Here is a 19,903-nt window from a genome sequence, read left to right on the forward strand (position 1 = left end):
AGCAACAGAGTCTTGGTTCTCTCGAAAAGCTTTCCCCGACTAACAAAAAAAAACTGATCTTGCTTGACACCTGGCTAGATTCTGGATCGGATCGTCACACCCTGTATGCCATGACGTTATGCTGCTGTGAATTGCCCAAACCAAATAATTTGGTTTCTGGAGTTTGAGTGTAGATATTTCATGAATGGTATAATGTTGCCATCTGGTGGTAGTGGTTAAGAAACATATGCATAGTTTGGGTCAGTGGAGAAAAAGGGAACTAAATATATATCACCTGATTGCATCTCAAGAAATCCCAAATGACGGATGTTTTTAAGAATATGAAAGAGTTTGATACAGTAGATGTAGAAAAGTTGCAGGTGACTCCAGAATTAGCAGTCATAAATATAGTTACGCATAAATCCAGTAAGGAATTCAGCAAAAACTGCTTCACTGAATGGTTAGCACGTGGAACTCGTTACGACAAGTAGTTCAGGAGAACAGCATAGACGCATTTAAGAGGAAGCTAGTTAAGGACCTGAAGGTGAAAGGACTAGAAGGATATGTTCATGAGGTCATGGTCATGGACCAACTGACCTGAATGGCCTGTCTCTATGCTGTAAATTCTATGCAATACTTCACATGCAATAAAGTACCTTGGCATGCAGTGACTGTCATTGTCTGTATGAAAGGCAGCCCTTTTGTCCACAGCAAAGAAACCACTTAAATCAGATTTTGGTGTTGATTGAAGGGCAGCATTCGTTAAGAAACAGAATAATCTATGGTCTTATCCACCAATAAGAAACTCCACTTCAAAAGACGTATCAGGCCCCAGGTAAAGTTATGAGTGAAGGACAGCACAATACTCAAATCTCAGCGTGCAGCTTTAGCACACAAACTTCAGGCTCAAAGCACTCTAGCACTCAACCTATATTTGTTTCACTGGTTTTATAATGCTGCCCTCATGACAACAATCCTGCATCAACATGATTAAATCCCCAGACTTGGAATGTCAATTATCTCACTTGCTCTGAGGAAACAGAGACTCAGTCATCCTCCAGCAGCTCAGCCACTCTGGTCATACCCACCAAGATAAGTGCAAAGTAATCAGGGCATAACTTTGCACCAGTAACTGCCAGCCTGAAGCGATTTCATCACATGAAACCAAACAGCTGGTAGGCTATGTACGCAGGAGGCTTACCTATTCAAGGTAGTCAGATATGAACCAGAAAACTTGTGTACAACGGAATATTGACTGGGGGGAAAATTAAGTATTGGTATGCTCCTTTATTTCATGAATTACCTCAATCATTTTTTCCAAATGACCAAGCAAGAGCAAAAATACTTTACACAAATAAAGTGTCAAATTTATATCACTTCCTTCAATAGAAAATGCATTTCAAAACGTTTTGTATTGTGCAGTAGAGTTAAACAAAACTATCTTTTGAGTTGAATTAGTTGTGGATCTGCTAATGTTGGGATTCAGTACCTGTTCCATCTTTCACACTGGTACACTGGCAGAGAATATGCAAGGAGCACGACCAACATCTTCTAAATAACCAAGCTGGGTCTCTTTCCAGTTGCTTCAATTTGAGTCATCTTCCTTAAACTGTTGTCAGGGTACTCTATGTTACACAATTTTCATTTCTTCAATTCCTTAAAGAGAGCCAAAGAATTTTATTTGACTCAAAGGTAAACTATACAATAATTTTAGGTGGTTCTATCAAACCTACAGCTCCCCAATGGACTTGTGGCTAAAGCAAGAGCTCAATATAGCACTCAGTATAGATGCTTGATTCAATTCCTGTTCTACGTTAATTAATTGACTGTGGCTAGTTTGGGGTTTTGCTACTACAGCTGGCCTCAGTGCCACTGGAGGCCAAATAGAGAAGCGTGGTGGTAGGTGGCGGGGGCTGCAAGTCAACCATGGTTCTTACTCTTAAGGTTTCACGGTCAGAAAATGTACATGAAGGTTGGGGACAAAAGCAAATTTCTATCACTGATAAGTTACCAACACAGTCTCACAAATGAATGTTTTTTTTGGAGTCAAGATTTCAAGCACACTTAGAACTCAAAGACTAAGTGCCAACAAGGAAATTGGAAAAATCAGAATGAAAGCAAAACAAAACCAATTGTCCCAATACGAATTAACATCTGAAAAATATTATTTTTGGCCCATTTCAGGAGACTGACCTGTATTCATTCATTTCCATTTATTACCGTGTAATGGAGTCAGTCCCCATCATACTGCTCATATGGAGTTTCAAAAGCTCAGTTAGTATTATTTACTTTTATCAATGCAATCATTGACCTGCCTTTCTTGTGCATCTGCTTATTGTTACTTCACTACTAATCTGTTGCTTTACATCATTGGGTGTAGACAAAGAACTGCACATCTGCACTCAAGCTAATATGCATCTTGTGTGTTCAACAAATTCACCCGAAAAATTTAATCCACCAGTGACAGACCTCTGCCCATCAGTACTTCGTACAGTCACAATACTACATCCAGACATGACACAAGTTTAAGAACAGAATCTATAATTTTATTGCTGAGTATTTTTCAAATTAGCAGAAAATGAAAATTTCACACACTTTAATAAGCCACACTAATATCCAAGTGAAACAACTTATTTTTCCAGATATATGAGAATACCTTTGTATTGTTGAAAGTCACCTTAGTTCAATACAATGCTTTTCTCAGGAGGTTCCTCCAAATCATCAATGGCAATATTTCTGTTACGCCTAAGTGACCTTCGGCTCAGTATCCTGATTCTTGATTGGGATTCAGTTTTGCTCCCAACCTCTTCTGTACTATCTGGTTTTCCCCATGGTTCATTGAGCCTGAAAGATTTTCTGGTTAACTTAATGCTCTTGTTTGTTTCCTCTAACTGTTCAGGGCTGGTCCTTTCTATCCAGCTCAGTCCTTCCATGTTTACAAAGCCAGACAGCCGGGCACTACGCCTCACCTTCTTCTTTTCAAGTACTGAATTCTCTGTGAAAACATCTGAATATTTTATTCCAATTTCAAACTGGTCAACAGTCTCAACCATATTTGTGTTTATCTGCTCTAAAGAACAGCAGTGGCCAGAATTATCAAGCAGAGTTTTGGAGTTGCTTTTTACTTGGATCTCACCAACCTTATTGACATAATTTTTATGACTGGGAACAATTCGTTTGGTGATCATCTTGTCAGAAAAGCTCTCTTCTCCTTCCTTTTGTGTCACATTCTCAGCTTGGTCTCCATTTTCACTGCTTGCATCTATGATGTGGTGTCCTCCAACATGCACAGCAGCTGCCTGTTCTGACTGTTTTTTACACGCCAGTTCTGCTGCACTGAATAATTTGCTATTTCTACGTTGAGATCTGCTATGAAACACTTCCCGAGCACCTGGAGGTAAAATACATACCTTTTGCTCAGGAATTGCAATCAATGACTCAAGTGATTTTACATGGGATTCTTCAGCTATATTATCCTTACTGACAGAGGTCAATTCCTTCCTTTCATCTGGCCCTGTTTGTAGTTGCACATCAGTCGCTTCAACAATATTTGATTTAAGTTCCAGAAAAGAACATAAGTAGTTGCGATCACTAGTTTGAAGTCTCTCCTTGATACATTCTTCAAATCCAGTTTCTTTTGGGCACTGTCCTTCCATTAGGATTTGTTCACCAGTTATTCCTTGTTGATTATTTTCCACCACAGCAAACTCTTCACAAACATCCCTCTTTTTTGAAGGTTTCCTTTTCATGAATGTTGGCTTGTGGTCATTGACAAGATTCTTACCACTTGATCTTTCCAGTGCTTTCACTCCACATGCTCTATCTCCTGTGCTTTCACATAAAACATTAGATGTTTCATTACTTCCACTTAAAAGATCATAATTTAAATTCTTGTTTAATTCCTTGGGCACATTGCAGCAATCTCTGACATTCCCAACAGTTCCTTTCTGAGTTCCACTTTTAACACATTTCTGAATACTCCGGTCCTCCTCAAAGTAGTGCATACTCCTCTTTCGCAGTCTTCTGGATCTGTGTTTTTTTTTCCCTGTGAACTTGTAAACTGTACTCTTAGCAGCTTGTCCTTCAGCTGAACATTCAGATTTGAACATGCTTTGTTGACTTTCTCCTCCAATATCAGTACCTGCTTGGCAATGAAATAAGACTATTAGGAAACATTCCAGATTGCTGTTCGGTGGTACAGTGCTGAATTACAGTTAGGTAACCCAGATGCGATAGCAATCGCAATGACTATTCAGACTCTAAAACAAATGAAATCAGCATTGAAAAATTATTTCAATATTATAAACAGTCAGTATGTTTTCTGAGGATATTTACCATCAATGTTATCACAGCTCACCCTTATTCTGTCTGCACCTGTCTACCCACACAACAATTTCTAGCAGAAGTAATTGAACAATGGCCAGTAACTGAATCTAGGCTGATTATTCCCCTTCCGAGCTAAACTAGTGAGCTTAACTTTGGTGCTCCTAAGTGCTACCCCAACTAGCTCAACTAACACAATGCAAAAATCTAACTATTACCAACTAATCCAGCAGGGAGCCAGTTTGTTAGTGATGTTTAATGGTGAAGGGAGAAAACAACCTCTTGCATGCTATGTATAATGGTACCATTTATTTCAGCTAAGAACATTCTTTCAAAGCTGATGAACATATGTGGCGCCATCCACCTAAATACTTAGCCAACTGTGTGCTGAATACTGGGGCTAAATAACAATGACTTTCCAACCCAGAGGAGCACTAAAATCCAAGTTAGGTTAGATACCTATCAAGCATCATGGAGCTGCCACAGGTGCCGAGTGTTCCGGATGAGAGCTGCACAAGCCCTCAGATTATCTTGTTTCAGCATCATACTATGACTATAGTTAAAATCTTAAAGCTGCCATAGAATTGGAAACTTCCAGGTTGTATCAGTGAGGCAAATGATCTGATTGGACAGTAATGGAATTAGGAACTGTGGAAGCAAATAGCTGTTATGGAGGCTTTTCATTTGGATCTTTCTCCCTTTGTACAAACTTGTTTCAAGATCTCAATTATATAAAATAAAACCACTATAAACAGCAGCAGGGAAACCACGAAGCAGTCTGACTGATGCTCTGGAGTCACTCATGAAGTTAGGGCTCCAAGTACAGATTTCTCAGTAAGCAGCAGGGCTACCTTTAGCCCAGTTTCAAGAAATACCCCTTCCCTTCTTTTACACTGGGCCCCTCTGGTATCCCCTGTAATTGGCACCACAAGATCAACCCAGTCAAAAGGGATATTCTACTGCTGCCAAAATATGTTCAACTCTTTTTTTTGCACAAGAATTGTATTCTAATATATTAAACAACGTGCTCTTCCCATTGAGACTCCTTGAACCAACTCCCTTGCAATATTTGATTAACCTCTTTCGTCTCTAGTAACTCGGGTAGGAGAAACCTTGAACAATTTCAAATTTATTTTCCCAAGAAAATTACAAGATGCTTACTCTCAAGACAGAGATGACTGATTCTCCTCGAAGGTGCGCATTCCAGTTTTCCATCACTATCAAGAAAATCTGCTGATTCAGACCAGATATCCAAGACCTCTGCGATTGGGCTCAGTAATGGCTTCCTTGAAGCATATTCACGTTTTCCATAAAGTTCCTTTTTGAATTTTTGTCTAAATTTGCCTTTAGTTACCTGCAAAACATTTTTGCTGTTGTCAGTTATATTCACCTTCATTTGCCATTTGAGACGTAGGCAATCATTAATTACGATTAACTCAGCAGCACTCTTCCCCCAGCGTCTCAAGGGTTGAGGGACCACAGTACTTCACACATCACTTACATTGATAATCAAGTGTACTACTTTGGTGCATTGAGAGATGCAATCCTTACTGTTGCTTGATGGACCTAGCTTTATGCAAATTACCAGTCACATCTGCCTACAAAATGATAGTAATTGTACTTAGAAAGCAATTTATTGGCTATTATCCACTTCAGAATATTCTGAGAGAATGTGAAATGTACGATGTACTTGGAGATTCTTTCCTTCTTGGTTTCAAAATTTTCACCCCTGTGCTCAAATCCTTCCACATCGCTGAACCTCCTCTAGCCCAAAACCTTCTTCGAGGTCAACGTTCCTCTAATTCTGGCCTCTTGTGCATCCCCAATTTCCTTCACCCTTCCATTGGTGGCCATGCTTCCAGCTTTCTAGGTCCCAAGCTCTGGAATTCCCTCCCCAATCACCTCTTGGTTCTTCCCCAAGATGCTCCTTAAAACCTGCCTTGAGCAAAACTTGAGGTCATCATGCCTAATATTTCATGAGGCCAAGTCTCAAATTGTGTCTAATAATACTCCTTGTGAAGTCTCTTGAAATATCTTGTTGTACAAACACAAGTTGTTGTTCATTCTTGCCCACCACTAATTGTTCCTCACATTTTGCAGGTCTCCTCAAGCACAAGACAACTTTAGAAGGACAAAATCTCAAATTGTGCAACTGGATAGCTTTCCCATTTCAAGTCTGAAAATTCAGACTAGACAAACAAGGGGAAAAATAAAAGAGCAACACAGCAAGTAAAAACCTACTGCAGCCAGGTCTAAACAGCCATTCTGCCAACAATGAACAAGACGTAACACTGCAACAGAATCCATAACACAACACTGAGTATCTTACGAAATACATACCATAAAGCATTCTCTTTACTGATTTTTTTGAATGAGTATGAACAACTGAGAAGAACCAAACTCAATAAACAGGTTTGCACATCTGCCTTTTCGTTGGCTTGCCACCTGCCAGAACTGATCAGTAGATTTGTTGGCTTCAGTTACAAAATCTCTCAACTTTCAGAACAGGAAATAATTCATGTCATCACACCATGCTAACGCCTTCAACTGAACCACTTGCTCATCTCACTGGAGAGAACACATCAATTTCCATGCAAAGTGTTCAGATTTGTTTGACATCTATCTCCAGGCTGCGAGAGGAGACAAGACTTCCAGCAGGCTAGGAGACTTCAAAGAGAATGAGAGGGGGCCAGGCATTCAGCTGGCCTGGTGGCTTAAAAAAAAAGCATGGGGCAGTGGGGGGGCAAGACTCCGAGCGGACCCAGAGGCTTCCATGAACTCAAGGAAATGAGACTTGCAGCAGACCTTGAGGCTTCAAAGAGCGCGAGACTTCCAGCAGACCCCGAGGCCTACAAGAACTAGGTGGTGGTGATGGGACTCAGTTCATGGACTGTCCATGTGATGTCACATGGAACAAGCTAAGTGGTTAGTTGGTGACTATTTTGCTCATTTGTCTTTGGTATAAATGGCAGTAGTAAAGATTTTTGGGAGTAGGAGGGCTTATTAAAATTAATTAAAATGTGATAAAATAATTAACACAATCAAGATGGCAGGGTAGGCGATGTGTTGCGAGTGTGGAATGTGAGACTCCTGGTCACTAGTGTGATCCAGGGCAAACATCTGCACTAGGTGCCTGTGGCTTAAGAGCTTCAGCTCAGAGTTATTGAACTGGAGGCTGAGCTGCAGACACTGCAATTTATCAGGGAAGGGGAAAGTTACCTGGACAGTTTGTACTAGGAGGCGGTCACAACACTTAGGCTAGGCAGATCTTTAGAGTTGGTCACTCATCAGGGACAGGAGGGTGCGACAGCGAGTCAGGCTGGTGTAGAGATCCAGCAGGTAATGATGGAGGAGCCTCAGCACCTGACTTTCCCCAACAGGTATGAGGTGCTTGCTACCTGTGCAGATGAGGAGGAGGATTATAAGGTAGATGAGTAGAATAGCCATGGCACCACAGTGAAGGAGTTTAGTAAAGTGGGGGGAGCAAAGAGGAATGGAGTAGTGTCAGGAAACAGTATAGTCCGTGGGGATACTGTTCTCTGAAGCCACAACAGGGAGCTCCAAAGGTTGTGTCCCCTGCCTGATACCAGGATGAAGAATATATCCTCATAGCTGGAGAAGACTCGGAAATGTGGTGCAAGAGGTGGTGGTGGTGGGGGGTGGGGGGGGGGGGGGTCTTCACATGGGAACCAATGATAGAGGTAGACCTAGGAATGATGTTCTGCAAAGAGAATTTGAAGTTAGGGTCCAAATTAAAATGCAAAAAGTCAAAAGTAATAATCTCTGCATTGCTTCCTGAGCCACGTGCCAACTGACATTAGGTCAAGCAGATGGATCAATGTGTGACTCAAAGAGTGCCGTGGGAAGATGGGGTTTCCATTCATGGGGCACTGACTTCATTACTCAGCGAAGAGTGAACTATTCTCTAGGGTTGAGCTGCACTTGAACCGGGCTGTAACCTGTGTCCTGCCAATCGTAAAACTTGGGTTCTGGACAGGGCTTTAGGGGCAGAGGTGGTGGTGGTGGTGGTGGAGCAAGGGTTCAGGTAAAGGGAGATTTAGCAGGGAGGAGTAGAGCAATGTGGTAAAGACAAGCAGAATAGGACAATAAGGGACAAATAGTTTAATAAAAATTGTACATCAATAAATAAAAGAAGTTCAGTGGCATGGAGTGCAGCTGGTGCTATGTGGAATTACAGCAGGTTTGGTGAGTAAGCGAGTTCGGTGTGGAGGGGAGGAAGGTGCTTTCTTTTCTATCTTTCTCAGGCTTCCAGAGACAGGAGTTGAAAAGCTGCACCTAAGGGCCGAGTTTGAAAAAATCTAACAGTGACATCAAAGGAGAAACGTTTATCGGTTGGTGAGAAACTGAAAAAAGCTGAAAATTAGAAAAACGCATTCTTCTTAAATCAAGTTTCTAATTGGATTTATTAAGAAACACAGTAAATGGGGAAGTAAAAATAAGTCAAGGCCAGGTAAAAGAAAGTATAAGTAAACGAAAGTAAAATAAACTTAACATAGGGGAAGAAAATTCAAGCCATGACAGGACAGCTTGGTTGTGTGGAATGTGAGTGCTGTAACATGTGGGAAGTCGTGGATGTTACCCATGTCCTAGTCTACCACACGTGTACTAAGCTGTAGAAACTGGAGGTCTGGGTTTCGGAACTCAAGCAGCAGCTGGAGTCACTGTGGCGCATCCGCAAGGCTGAGAGCTATGTGGATAGCACATTCAGGTGGTCACACCGCAGCTTAGGAGGCTGGAGGCAGAAAGGGAATGGATGACCACCAGGCAGTCCAAGAGAACTAGGCAGGTAGTCAGCAGTCCCCTGGAATCCTGCTCGCCAATTGGTTTTCCATTTTGGATACTGGTGAAGGCATTGGCTCCTCAGATGAGTGCAGTCAGAGCCAAGTTTGTGGCGCCATAGGCACCTCTGTTGCAAAAGAGGGGAGTAAGAAGAAACGAAAAGCAGTCATGATAGGGGATTTGTTAATTAGCAGGCGTGACTCCAGGATAGTATGTTGCCTCCCTAGTGCCAGGATCAAGGATGTCACAGAGCAGCTGCAGAACATGGTTCTCAGGGAGAGTGATCAACCAGAGGTCGTAGTTCACATTGGTACCAATGACTAAGTTAGCAAAAAGGATGAAGTCTTGAAAGCAGGTTTCAGGGAGCTGGGAAGAAGATTGGAAAGCAGGACCTCTAAAGCAGTAATCTCAGGATTACTCCCAGTCCCACACACTAGTGAACACAGAAACTGGAGAATTAAACAATTGAATACATGGCTAGAAAGCTGGTATCGGAGGGAGGACATCAGATTTCTAAGACATTGAGACCGGTTCTGGGGAAGATGGGACCTGTATGAGCCGGACGGTCTACACCTGAACAAGACTGAGACGAATATCTTCGCAGGGAGGTTTGCTTGTGCTGTTAGGGTGTAAGGGGGCGAGGGGAAGGGCTGTGTTGGGTTTTTTAAACTAGATTGGCAAGGGAGGGAACCTGGAGGCAAATTCAGAACAGGGAACGGGAGGTGGAAAATTAGTGACTGACTGAAAGACAGAAAAAGCACAGCTTAACAAATATACAGCACAGGAATGTGGCAGGGTTTGAAGATATATCTGCAAATAAAAAGGGTATAGCAAATAAAGCCGATGAGCTGAGGGCACAGATGGACACGGCAGCGTGATATCATCACTACAACAAAAACTTGGCTTAAAGAGGGGCAAAAATGGGAGCTCAACATCCCCGGATATAGGGTTTTCAGGCAGGATAGTGAGGGGGATAAAAAAGGTGGAGGCGTAATATTATTGGTTAAAGAATCAATTATAGTTGTGAGGAGCGATTATACGACTAAATGAATTATCAAATGAGGCCATATGAGTTGAGCTGAGAAATAAAAAAGGGGCAGCCACAAGACTAGGTGTGTACTATAAGCTCTCAAACAGTGGAAGGGAGTGAGAAGAGCAAATGTATAGGCAAATTTCTCTTAGTGCAAAAACAATAGGGCAGTGATAGTTGGAGACTTCAACTACCCGAATAACCAACTGGGATATGAATAGTGTGAAGGGCACAGAGGGCACAAATTTCTTGAACCGCATTCAAGAGAACTTATTTAGCCAGCATGTAACAAGCCTAACGATATGGGGCACAATTCTCGATGTAGTCTCAGGAAATAAAGCTGGGCAAGTGGATGAAGTACGAGTGGGGGACCTTTTTGGAGATAGTGACCATAACATGTTAGATTTAGCATCATTATGGAAATGGACAAAGATAGAACAGGAGTAAAAGTTCTAACTTGGGGGAGGGCAAAATTTACAAAGTTAAGAGGTGAACTGGTGAAAGTAGACTGGATACAGCTACTGTAAAGGAAAACAGTGTCAAATCATTGGGGGGCATTCAGAAGCGAGATTCTATGTAGAATGTAGACATATTCCCACAAAGAAAAAGCCAAATCTAGAGCCCACCCTGGTTATCCAGAAGTATACAGGTAAGATAAAGCAGAAAAAGAAAGCTTCTGGCAGTCAGAAAAAGCTTAATCCTGTAAAAAGCCTAGAGAAGTATTGAATGCACAGGGGTGAAGTATAAAAGGAAACTCAGAAAGCAAAGAGAGGATATGAAAAACTATTGGCAGGTAAATTAAAAACCCAAAGATGTTTTACCAGTACATTAAGAGCAAGAGAATAGCTAAGGAAGAGGTGGGGCCTATTGGAGGTGTACGTGGTAACTTACGCATTGATATAGAAGATGCGAGCAGGCTTCTCAATAAGGACTTTGTCTCTGTCTTCACAAAGGAGAGGGATGATGCAAACGTTCTAGTTAAAGGAGGAGTGTGAAATTTTAGATACAATCAGCCTAATGAGGGGGAAAGTACTGGAGAGACTGACATCCTTGAAGATGGATAAATCACCAAGACCAGGTGGATTGTATCCCAGGCTGTTGAATGAAGCCAGGGAGGAAACAGAGGACGTTTTGACGATCATTTTCCAATCGTCACTTGACACAGCCGAGGGGCCAAATGATTGGAGGTCGGCAAACATTTTACCATTCTTTAAGAAGGGTGCAAAGGATAGGCCAGATAATTATAGGCCGGTCAGTCTGGCTTCAGTGATGGGCAAATTAGTGTAATAATTCTGAGACAGGATAAACTATCAGTTAGAAAGCCGTGGATTGATCAGTGATAGTCAGCATGGTTTTGTTAGGGGGCGAGCGAGTCTTACTAACTTAATAGGATTTTTTGAGGAAGTAACAAGGAGGATTGATGAGGATAGTGCAGTGTATCTATATGGATTTTCTTAAGGCATTCGACAAGGTCCCACATGGCAGACTGGTCAAACAAGTTAAATCCCATGGGATACAGGGGAAGGTGGCGAATTGAGATTCACCATTAGCTCAGTCACAGAAAACAGAGATGGATATTTTGCAAATGTAAAACAGTTTCCAGTGGCATTCCACATGGCTCAGTGCTCAGGCCTTTACTGTTTGTTGTTTAACTGTGGGAGACATGATTGGGAAATTTGTGGATGACACAAAAATTGGCTGTGTAGCTGATAGTGAAGGGGATTAGCTGTTGTTTCCAGAATTATATCAATGGTTTGGTTGAGTGGGCAGAGAAGTAACAAATGGAATTCAATCCTGAGAAGTGCTTAATAATGCATTTGGGGAAGGCAAACCAAGCAAGGGAATACTTAATAAACAGGGAGATATTGAGAGGGGTTGAGGAAGTGAGAGACTTTGGAATGCATGTCGACAGCTCCCTGAAGGTGGCCCAACAGGTGGACAAAGTAGTAAGGAAAGTATACAGAATGCTTTCCTTTATTGGACGAGGTATTGAATACAAAAGTAGGGATGTAATGTTGGAACTGTATAAAACGCTGGATAGACCACAGCTGGAATTTTGTGTACGATTCTGGTCATCACATTACAGGAAGGACATAATTGTTGTGGACAGAGTACAGAGGACATTCACAAGAATGTTGCCAGGCCTTGACAATTGCTGTGAGAAAAGATTGGATAGGCTAGGGTTGTTTTCCTTAGAACAGAGAAGGTCGAGGGGTGACCTAATTCAGGTGTACAAAACTGAGGATCTTAGAGAGGGTAGACAGACAAGAACTGTTTCCCCAAGCTGAGGTGTCAACTACCAGGGAGGCCAGAGATTTAAAGTGATTGGTAAAAGGATTAGCAGGGACATGAGGAAAAACCTTTTCACCCAGAGGGTGGTGGGCATCAGGAATTGGTCGAATTGGTGGCTGAGGCTGAAGTACTCAAGTCATTTAAAAAAGGTACCTGGATTTGCACCTGAAGTGCTGTAACCTCAAAGGCTATGGACCAGGTGCTGGAAAGATGAATTAAACTGAGTGGCTAGTTTTTCTTAATGGCCAACACAGACATGACGGGCTGAATGGCCTCTTTCTGTGCTGTAACTTGTCAATGGTTTCTATGGCTCTATGAATGAATAAGGTCATTGCAGGGAACAGAAGTAAAAAAAATGAAATTAAAAGTTCTTTATCTGAATGCATGAAGTATCTGCAGTAAGATTGATGAACTAGTGGCACAAATAGAGGTAAATGATTCAAATCTAATCACCATTACAGAGACATGGTTACAAGGTTATCGACGTTGGGAAATAAATATTCCAGGGTACACAATATTTCAGAAAGACAGAAGATATGGTAAAGGAGGAGGGGTAGCCCTGATAGTAAAGGATGACACAAGGACTTTAGAAAGAAGGGATTTGGCCTCAGAAGATCATGAAATACAATCAGGATGGGTTGAAATGAGAAATAGCAAAAGTCAGAAAACACTGGTGGGAGTAGTTCAGAGGCCACCAAACTGGAGTTATACCATTAGACAGAGCATTAAACAAGAAATAATTGGAGGAGCTTATAACAAAGGCAACGTAATAATTGTGGGGGACTCAAATTTTCACAGACTGGGACAATCAAATTGACAAGAGTGGTCTGGAAGATGATTTTGTATCAACTTTTTGAGACATTTTTTTGGACCAATACATTTTGGAACCAGTTGGAGTTGACACTATCTTAGATGTAGATTGACACGTAAATATGTGCAAGGTTAAGATGGTAGGGAAATATAATAAAATGCAATGAAATCTATGCGCACTCAGGGATGGGTGACAAAATGGCAAATAATGTTCAATTCAGATAAATGTCATATCATGCATGTTAGTAGGAGCAACACAGCACACAATTTGCAGTGAACAACACACTGATTGAGAGAGAAAAAGGAAGACTTTGATGTTACAGTACACAGATCATTGAAGGGTCAAGGTCAAATTTGAGAAACTGAAGATCTGGCTTGTGCAACTCACAGTCTGTGGGCTGGGTCGTGGCCCGTCAAACTGCTGGACATTCAACTGACTTATATTTGACAAATGCTGTAAAGCTGCTCATTCAATCACAGGCTCACTGGAGAGCCTATCATCAGCAAATGCAGACACAAATCAGCCTGTGATTGGATGCATAAAGAATGGGAAGTTAAGTTTTGAAGTTAAGCTCCAGGGTGTGGGGGTAGGGGAGAAGAGGGAAGAGAGGGAGGGAGGGGCCAGAGTGGGTACACATGGGGTTGGGGGCAAAGTGGGTTGCTAAGTCTGGCTCAGTCCTAGTACCAAGGTTCTCATTCACCCTCACCCCCATTTACCAACATGCACTCACACAGACACACTCAATGGATGAGGGTGAGTGAATTAACACCCCAAGACTGGGAGTGAGCCAGACACACAAACTCAACTGCTCATCCTTATTTATTACTCCTTGTTCATTTTTGCTCAGCACATTGTTTCTTTTCATAACTCAGTTTTTTTTTAAATTCATGTTTAATGTTGTGGCAAACTTAACTTTTCTGAAATTCACTTATTGCCCCCTTGAGTGAAAAAATTTTTGAAATGTGCCCCACCCCCCCAACACGAAAAAGGTTGGACAAGCCTGCTGTAGATAAAGCAAATAGGTTACTGAGCTGTTTAAATGAATCCTTGAACATAAATTAAAAGACACCCTTTTAAAACTCTGTCGGGCACTGTTCAGACTTCCAAATGGAGTGCTCAATGCCCACTTTTGGTTGTCATACATGGTAGACAAACTCGTGACCTTGAAAAATGACCTAAGAGTGATTTCTAGCTTAAAGAACCTCAATATTCAGAAAAAAGCTAAGACCTTGGTTTATTTACTTGCCAAGCGTAGACATAAAAGTGGTCCCTACTAATTGATTATTCTAGTTTAGCAGTTTATGGAGAACCATGCGAGACTGGGAATAGTCTGGGCCTGACGACACAGTGAGTGCCTCAAATATATTGCTGAGTCTCTGTATAACTTCAAGAGGAAGCTGGGCCAATTTGCATCATATAGAATTTAAGTGCTTTAATAGATAAAGCTTGGTCCATGTGAACTCTTGGGCCAGTTTTGATTGGGATCAGAGATGAATTTTCCGCACTTTTTTTCCTTATTAGCCCTGGGCTTTTCCACCTTTCACAAGACGACCCATCACTGCAGAGTTGCGAAGAAGGAAGTCGTGTTTAGTCACGGTGTCTGAACTATCAGGGTGTGGAACAGTCTTGATGGACAAGTCCCTTCATTTCATATGTTCTTCAGCAGCTTAGAATGTTTTTCTAAGTTGCAGGTGCCATAAATTTCTTTTGAGAGAAACAGATTCTGTTCAATTATCAAAAGCCAAGGGAGAAAGTTTGACTTTGTCCAAAGAGAACTATACCCAAACTTAGCAGGAACACTGGCTCAAGCTGAATGCTGAAGTCAAATTCCACTTACTTATCGCATTAAAATTCATGACTTTACAAGCAATTGATTGGCTCGCTGAAAATGCTCAACATGCAACAAAGTTCCCTTACCGTAGTTGAGTTCTTTGAAATATTCTTCACCTTGCTCTTGTTCCGAGTAGATCTGCGGAGTTCATCTTTTGTGGACTCTTGTTCCCGACTTCCAGTTTTCACCTCTTCCTTTAATTTTGGGCTTACTTCTATACTTGATGATTCAATGTACACTGTTCTGTCTTCAGTTTCATTTCTCTGTTTATCAGTAACAATCTCAATACTGGGGCACATGTCTAAAATGCAAGAACTGTCTTGCTCTCGGTCACTGACCTGACTGTCACCATTTTTCAACATTTCATCGTGCACACAAGTCATCTGTTGCGCATCAAACTCAGCTCTTGCTGCTGCTTTCATTCCAGAAGATTCCATGTCACCAACTGTGGGAAAACCTTTGTCTGACTCTGTACCTATCATTGACAATTTTAACTTGCTAATGGACTCAGTTCTCTTTGAGCTCACAGTTCTGCAAATGACATTGTCGATCCCAACTTCATTCTCTTTTCCAGGGAGCCCGGGTGGACTAATTGTATCCAGTAGCTCCTCTTTCAGTTCTTGAACTTTCATTTCCAAAATATCACAAGGATATTCATTGTTTTTATTGTACTTCTTCTGAAGATTTGATTCAAATGTATATTCTGATAGTGGAGACAATAAATCAAAATTGATCTGGAATGGGCAATGTCTCTCTTCATCAACATGTTGAGTTCCAATATTTTCCATGTTATCTATTTAAAAAATTAAACTTTGAATGAGAATTATGCGATTGACAGATTTTTGCCCAAATTTCCCCCTTCACTCTGCTTGTTCCTTTCCATATTCCCAATATCACTCGCGGAAATCAAGTTCCACAGCCATTAGCAGCATTCCCAGAAAAGAGCATGCAACCATTCTTAATTTGTGAACCAAGAGAATACCAGTGGGCTATTCTATCTAGGGGCATGTCACAGTCCAGCCTTACATTTTCAGATGTATGCCACCTTATAGTAGGACACTGGACAATGATGAACAACCCTGACTAAATTATTCTCTCCCCCAGATCCAGGACTCTGAAATCATTGTAGCAACTCAATTGTTGTCATGGAGGAGATCAAACCAAATCAAATCCAAGAGTTACTGATGTGCCATGCCAAGTAGTCAAAATAACCGACTAGCCCAGTGGAGGAGCTAAAATACCAACTTATCAAATTCTAATATTTAAGTGATTGCAGCTGTCCCACACTGTGCAAAGATTTTAGTTCTCAACATGCAAGAAATATTCCTGAATGCTCAGTGATAAAAAACTAACATTTTAGGTCACTCCATGTCCGAGTTTCCTTGCAACTTGCCAGAAATGATCTCTGTAACGACCTCTAATAAATTTGTCCTTGAAGTCACTAGCCTGTTTTCACTATTCCTCCTAATCTGCCCAAGCTTTTTAAGATGGGAAAATATCTATCCTTTAATCAGCCAGGTTCATCTTATATTCAATCAAGGCACCTTGATTCATTTTTTTTTTTCATGATGCACTCTGGTCTGGCTTCAAGAAAATACTGCACACAAGCATTCAAGCCCAACCATGTATTTTTTATTAAGTCCCAATCCCTGATCTCCTGCCATGTTTTGTGTTCAAATCATTTTTTCTGATACTACCCTGAATCTTGCATGCGTTTATATCAAAGGTTTTTTTTAATTAAAAAAGAATAGTTAATAGAATCTAAGGACGCTACTATTCAGCACATTGCATCTTATCTAGCAATAGCTCCATCTTAGAGCTATGTATTCTAATCCCATATTCCACCTTCTTCCCAATACTGTAAAATTAAACAAAAGCACACATAATGAACAAGATTGGAAACAAATTTAACAACATTTTAACCCACCATGTTTTTTAGCTTAGTGAATAAGTCTATCATGTGGTGCAGTATTCAGCTGTGCAGACCAAATTTCATCTCTTAACTTCTGTAGCTTCTTTCAAACTCGGAAATTCTCCAAGAGATTCTTTAATAGAGCTTTTGGGGTGCCGCAATTAATCTTGGCCATAGCACCTCTGCCACAATTTATAAAAACAAAATACAACAAAACAATAAACAGTTTTAGGTTCTTGCTCTAGTGATCCCTGCTGAAAGGTGTGCCGTTTTCAACATCTGGTTCAAGATAGTTTCAGCGTCAGCTTTATCTTCCATGGTCCAACAGCCTGCAGACACTCACTGACCAGATTCACAAAGAACCCCTGTTCCTTGCTTGAGATAACAGAAGAGAACTTGGCCACAAAATAATAGATTTCAACAACAAATATTTGCATTGATTTTTCTTACCTGCCAATTTTCTCAGCAGATTAAGTGATGGGTTGTTACAATGGTCTTTCACAGGACTGCTGTCATTGTCAGTCAGTTTATTGGAGGTGAGCTGGTGAAAAGGAGTTGAAGTGATATGGTTACACTGCCGCAACTTCTTACTAGATGATAGTACCACAATTTTTTTTCAGTAACTTAAGATATTTGCACTATGTCTATCTGCTGACAGAACATCAAAAGCCTTTGCGGCAATTTTAAACTCCAATATGGTACAGATGGGATTGCTACATTGACAGAGGTGCTATCTCACAGCTAGAAAACTAAACCAACACCCCATCAACCTGCTTCCATGACAATATTCAAAGGCCAAAATCAAGCTATATGACCTCACCTTGAAATGGAAAACTGAAACAACTGACTGTTCCAAAGAGCCACTTCTAAACTACACCAAAACATATTTCAAACATGTGAAATCCTACTCACTGGATAACTGAGCGTTTGAGATTATTCAGCCCAATTTAGATCAACCACCAAGTAAAAACAGACAGATCCCACTAACCACTTCCAACTGGTCAATCCAGAATTTTCATCTGCACCATCTGACCTGGCACATCATTCCACATCTTGATCAGTCTTTATATGAACAACTTATTTCCACCAGTCCTCAACCTCTTCTTTTGTCATTTTGTCTGGTGTTCGATTGTTTTGTATCCATTTCAAGTACTTGAGTGGATTTTCAATTCACTACACAGATATCTCATCTTTCAGATTTGAAAAGCCGAATTTTGTTTAGTCTTCCTCATAGTTAAATTCCCTGGCATTAACCTCAATCTCATAACCCTCATCTGAGCACGTCCTGAGTGCTTTCTGGACTTCAATAGGCAAAATTGAGCACAATATTCTGATGTGGTCTGGCCAGAGCACTGTGGAGCATCAGCAACAAATGCTCCAGCTAATTGACTGGTTTTGCTGTGTAGTTCAGCATTTGATTCGTTTGCTTCTTTGAAGTGGCGTACAATCATTGTAGCAGCCAACTATCAAGTCGAACACCCAGGGTCTATTTTTCCCTCTGCTTTAGAAATTTCACATTATTCTTGTAGTTATTGCTATGTGACCATTTTTATTCCAACATGTAATACTTCACATTAATGGGAACAAAATCTCACCTAAAACTGGGCATAATATTCAGACAGCAGCCTTGCCATAATCTGTGCAAGTTTAAAATTACTTTTTTTGCTTTGCTACTCTATGCTCGGATGTATAAAACTTTGGATCCCACAAAACCTGTTCTCCCAACTTAACCAAATAACAGGAGTTTACCATTTTATCTTCCAAACTGAGTTGGGCCTTGGACCCTTGTTTTAGAGCGGAGGGAGGATCTTCACTTAAGATGATCTTCTGACATACTGGTGTTCCTCCTTTACGTAAAGGGGTGTTCGATGGTAGACTTTTATCAAACACCTCAGGACTCAGCTCTCCTCCAAAAGTCACTTTTTTCTTTACTGGTAGTTTACTGTCACTTAGAGGAAGGATATAGTCATGTTGCACTGCAGGAGTTGCACCTAAAATACAAAACTTACTTGAACATTTTGCCCGTTTATGCAGACTAACTGCTCAACAAGATAAAGTTAAAAAATTGAGTGGAAATCCAAAGCATGGATATATTCTTGACAAATAGGAACAAATTCACAATGACCTAAGGTCACCAACTTAGCAAGTTAACAGTTTCTCTCTCCACATTGGCTGCCTACTGAGCATTACCAGCTATTTTATGTTTCTATTACAAAGTCACTTTGTTCAGTGCCAATTTTATTTTTATCTCTAAACAGGAACAAGCAGTGTGCCAACCATACTGGCCGTGCTTTTTATTAATGTTAACACTCCTATTTCGGTGAAGCAAAAAGGTGGGTTGATGGAAGTTTGGCACTACAATTGCATTAGTTATGAAAAAATATCTTGCAGTCTTACAAAATATTTGGTTGTGGTGGGGGGCTGCAGGGAGGGGAGCAGCATTTCAAGTCAACAGTGAAGTACTGTGGTATACAGGCTTGCAATTTGCAGATCAATCTGTGTGGGTAAATAAGGAAACTATGACAAAAACCATGTCTTGGAATAGTGAAGCTTCAATGTTAAATCAACAGAAAATGTTGGAAACACAGATCATTCAACTCCTGTAAAAAGGCAAGATAGGTTGTGACATTTTGGTCAATGACAGCACATATCTGCCCAAGGGATGGTGGGGGTGGGAAGATAACAGACAATCCTTTTTCTCATCAGGTCATGTGTGCACTTAAATTGGACAATGATCAAAAACCTTGCATAATTTGTTATCTCTCAGTCGTGCAGAGGCTCTGATATCAACAATACCAGCTGCATTATTAACTCAGCTGAAATTAGCTGAAAACGCAAACCTAAATTTAATTCTTATTTTCTGATCTGTATGACTCAGTGAAACAGTAGGTGGTGGATTTACTAAATGAGTCATCAGCAGCCAAC

General features: G+C 40.9%; 1 protein-coding gene across 2 annotated transcripts in view; it reads right to left on the reverse strand.

Moving 5' to 3' along the window:
- Positions 1 to 2,503: 2,503 nt before the first annotated feature.
- cdca2 (cell division cycle associated 2) overlaps positions 2,504 to 19,903 on the reverse strand; it is a 35,327-nt gene continuing 17,927 nt past the window's right edge. The window contains exons 10-14 of one of the 2 annotated variants that reach the window (XM_078565500.1): positions 18,728 to 18,969; positions 17,429 to 17,519; positions 15,153 to 15,859; positions 5,464 to 5,656; positions 2,504 to 4,120 (exon numbers count right to left, since the gene is read on the reverse strand). In XM_078565500.1, coding sequence (XP_078421626.1) covers positions 2,658 to 4,120; positions 5,464 to 5,656; positions 15,153 to 15,859; positions 17,429 to 17,519; positions 18,728 to 18,969 — 2,696 coding nt within the window. In that variant the 3' untranslated portion in view covers positions 2,504 to 2,657. Of the gene's footprint in view, positions 4,124 to 5,463; positions 5,657 to 15,152; positions 15,860 to 17,428; positions 17,520 to 18,727; positions 18,970 to 19,903 lie in introns of both variants that reach the window. The other variant, XM_078565501.1, reaches the window with a different exon arrangement.

The sequence above is a fragment of the Cetorhinus maximus genome, chromosome 20 (assembly GCF_964194155.1).
Source record: "Cetorhinus maximus chromosome 20, sCetMax3.hap1.1, whole genome shotgun sequence".
Classification (NCBI taxonomy): domain Eukaryota; kingdom Metazoa; phylum Chordata; class Chondrichthyes; order Lamniformes; family Cetorhinidae; genus Cetorhinus; species Cetorhinus maximus.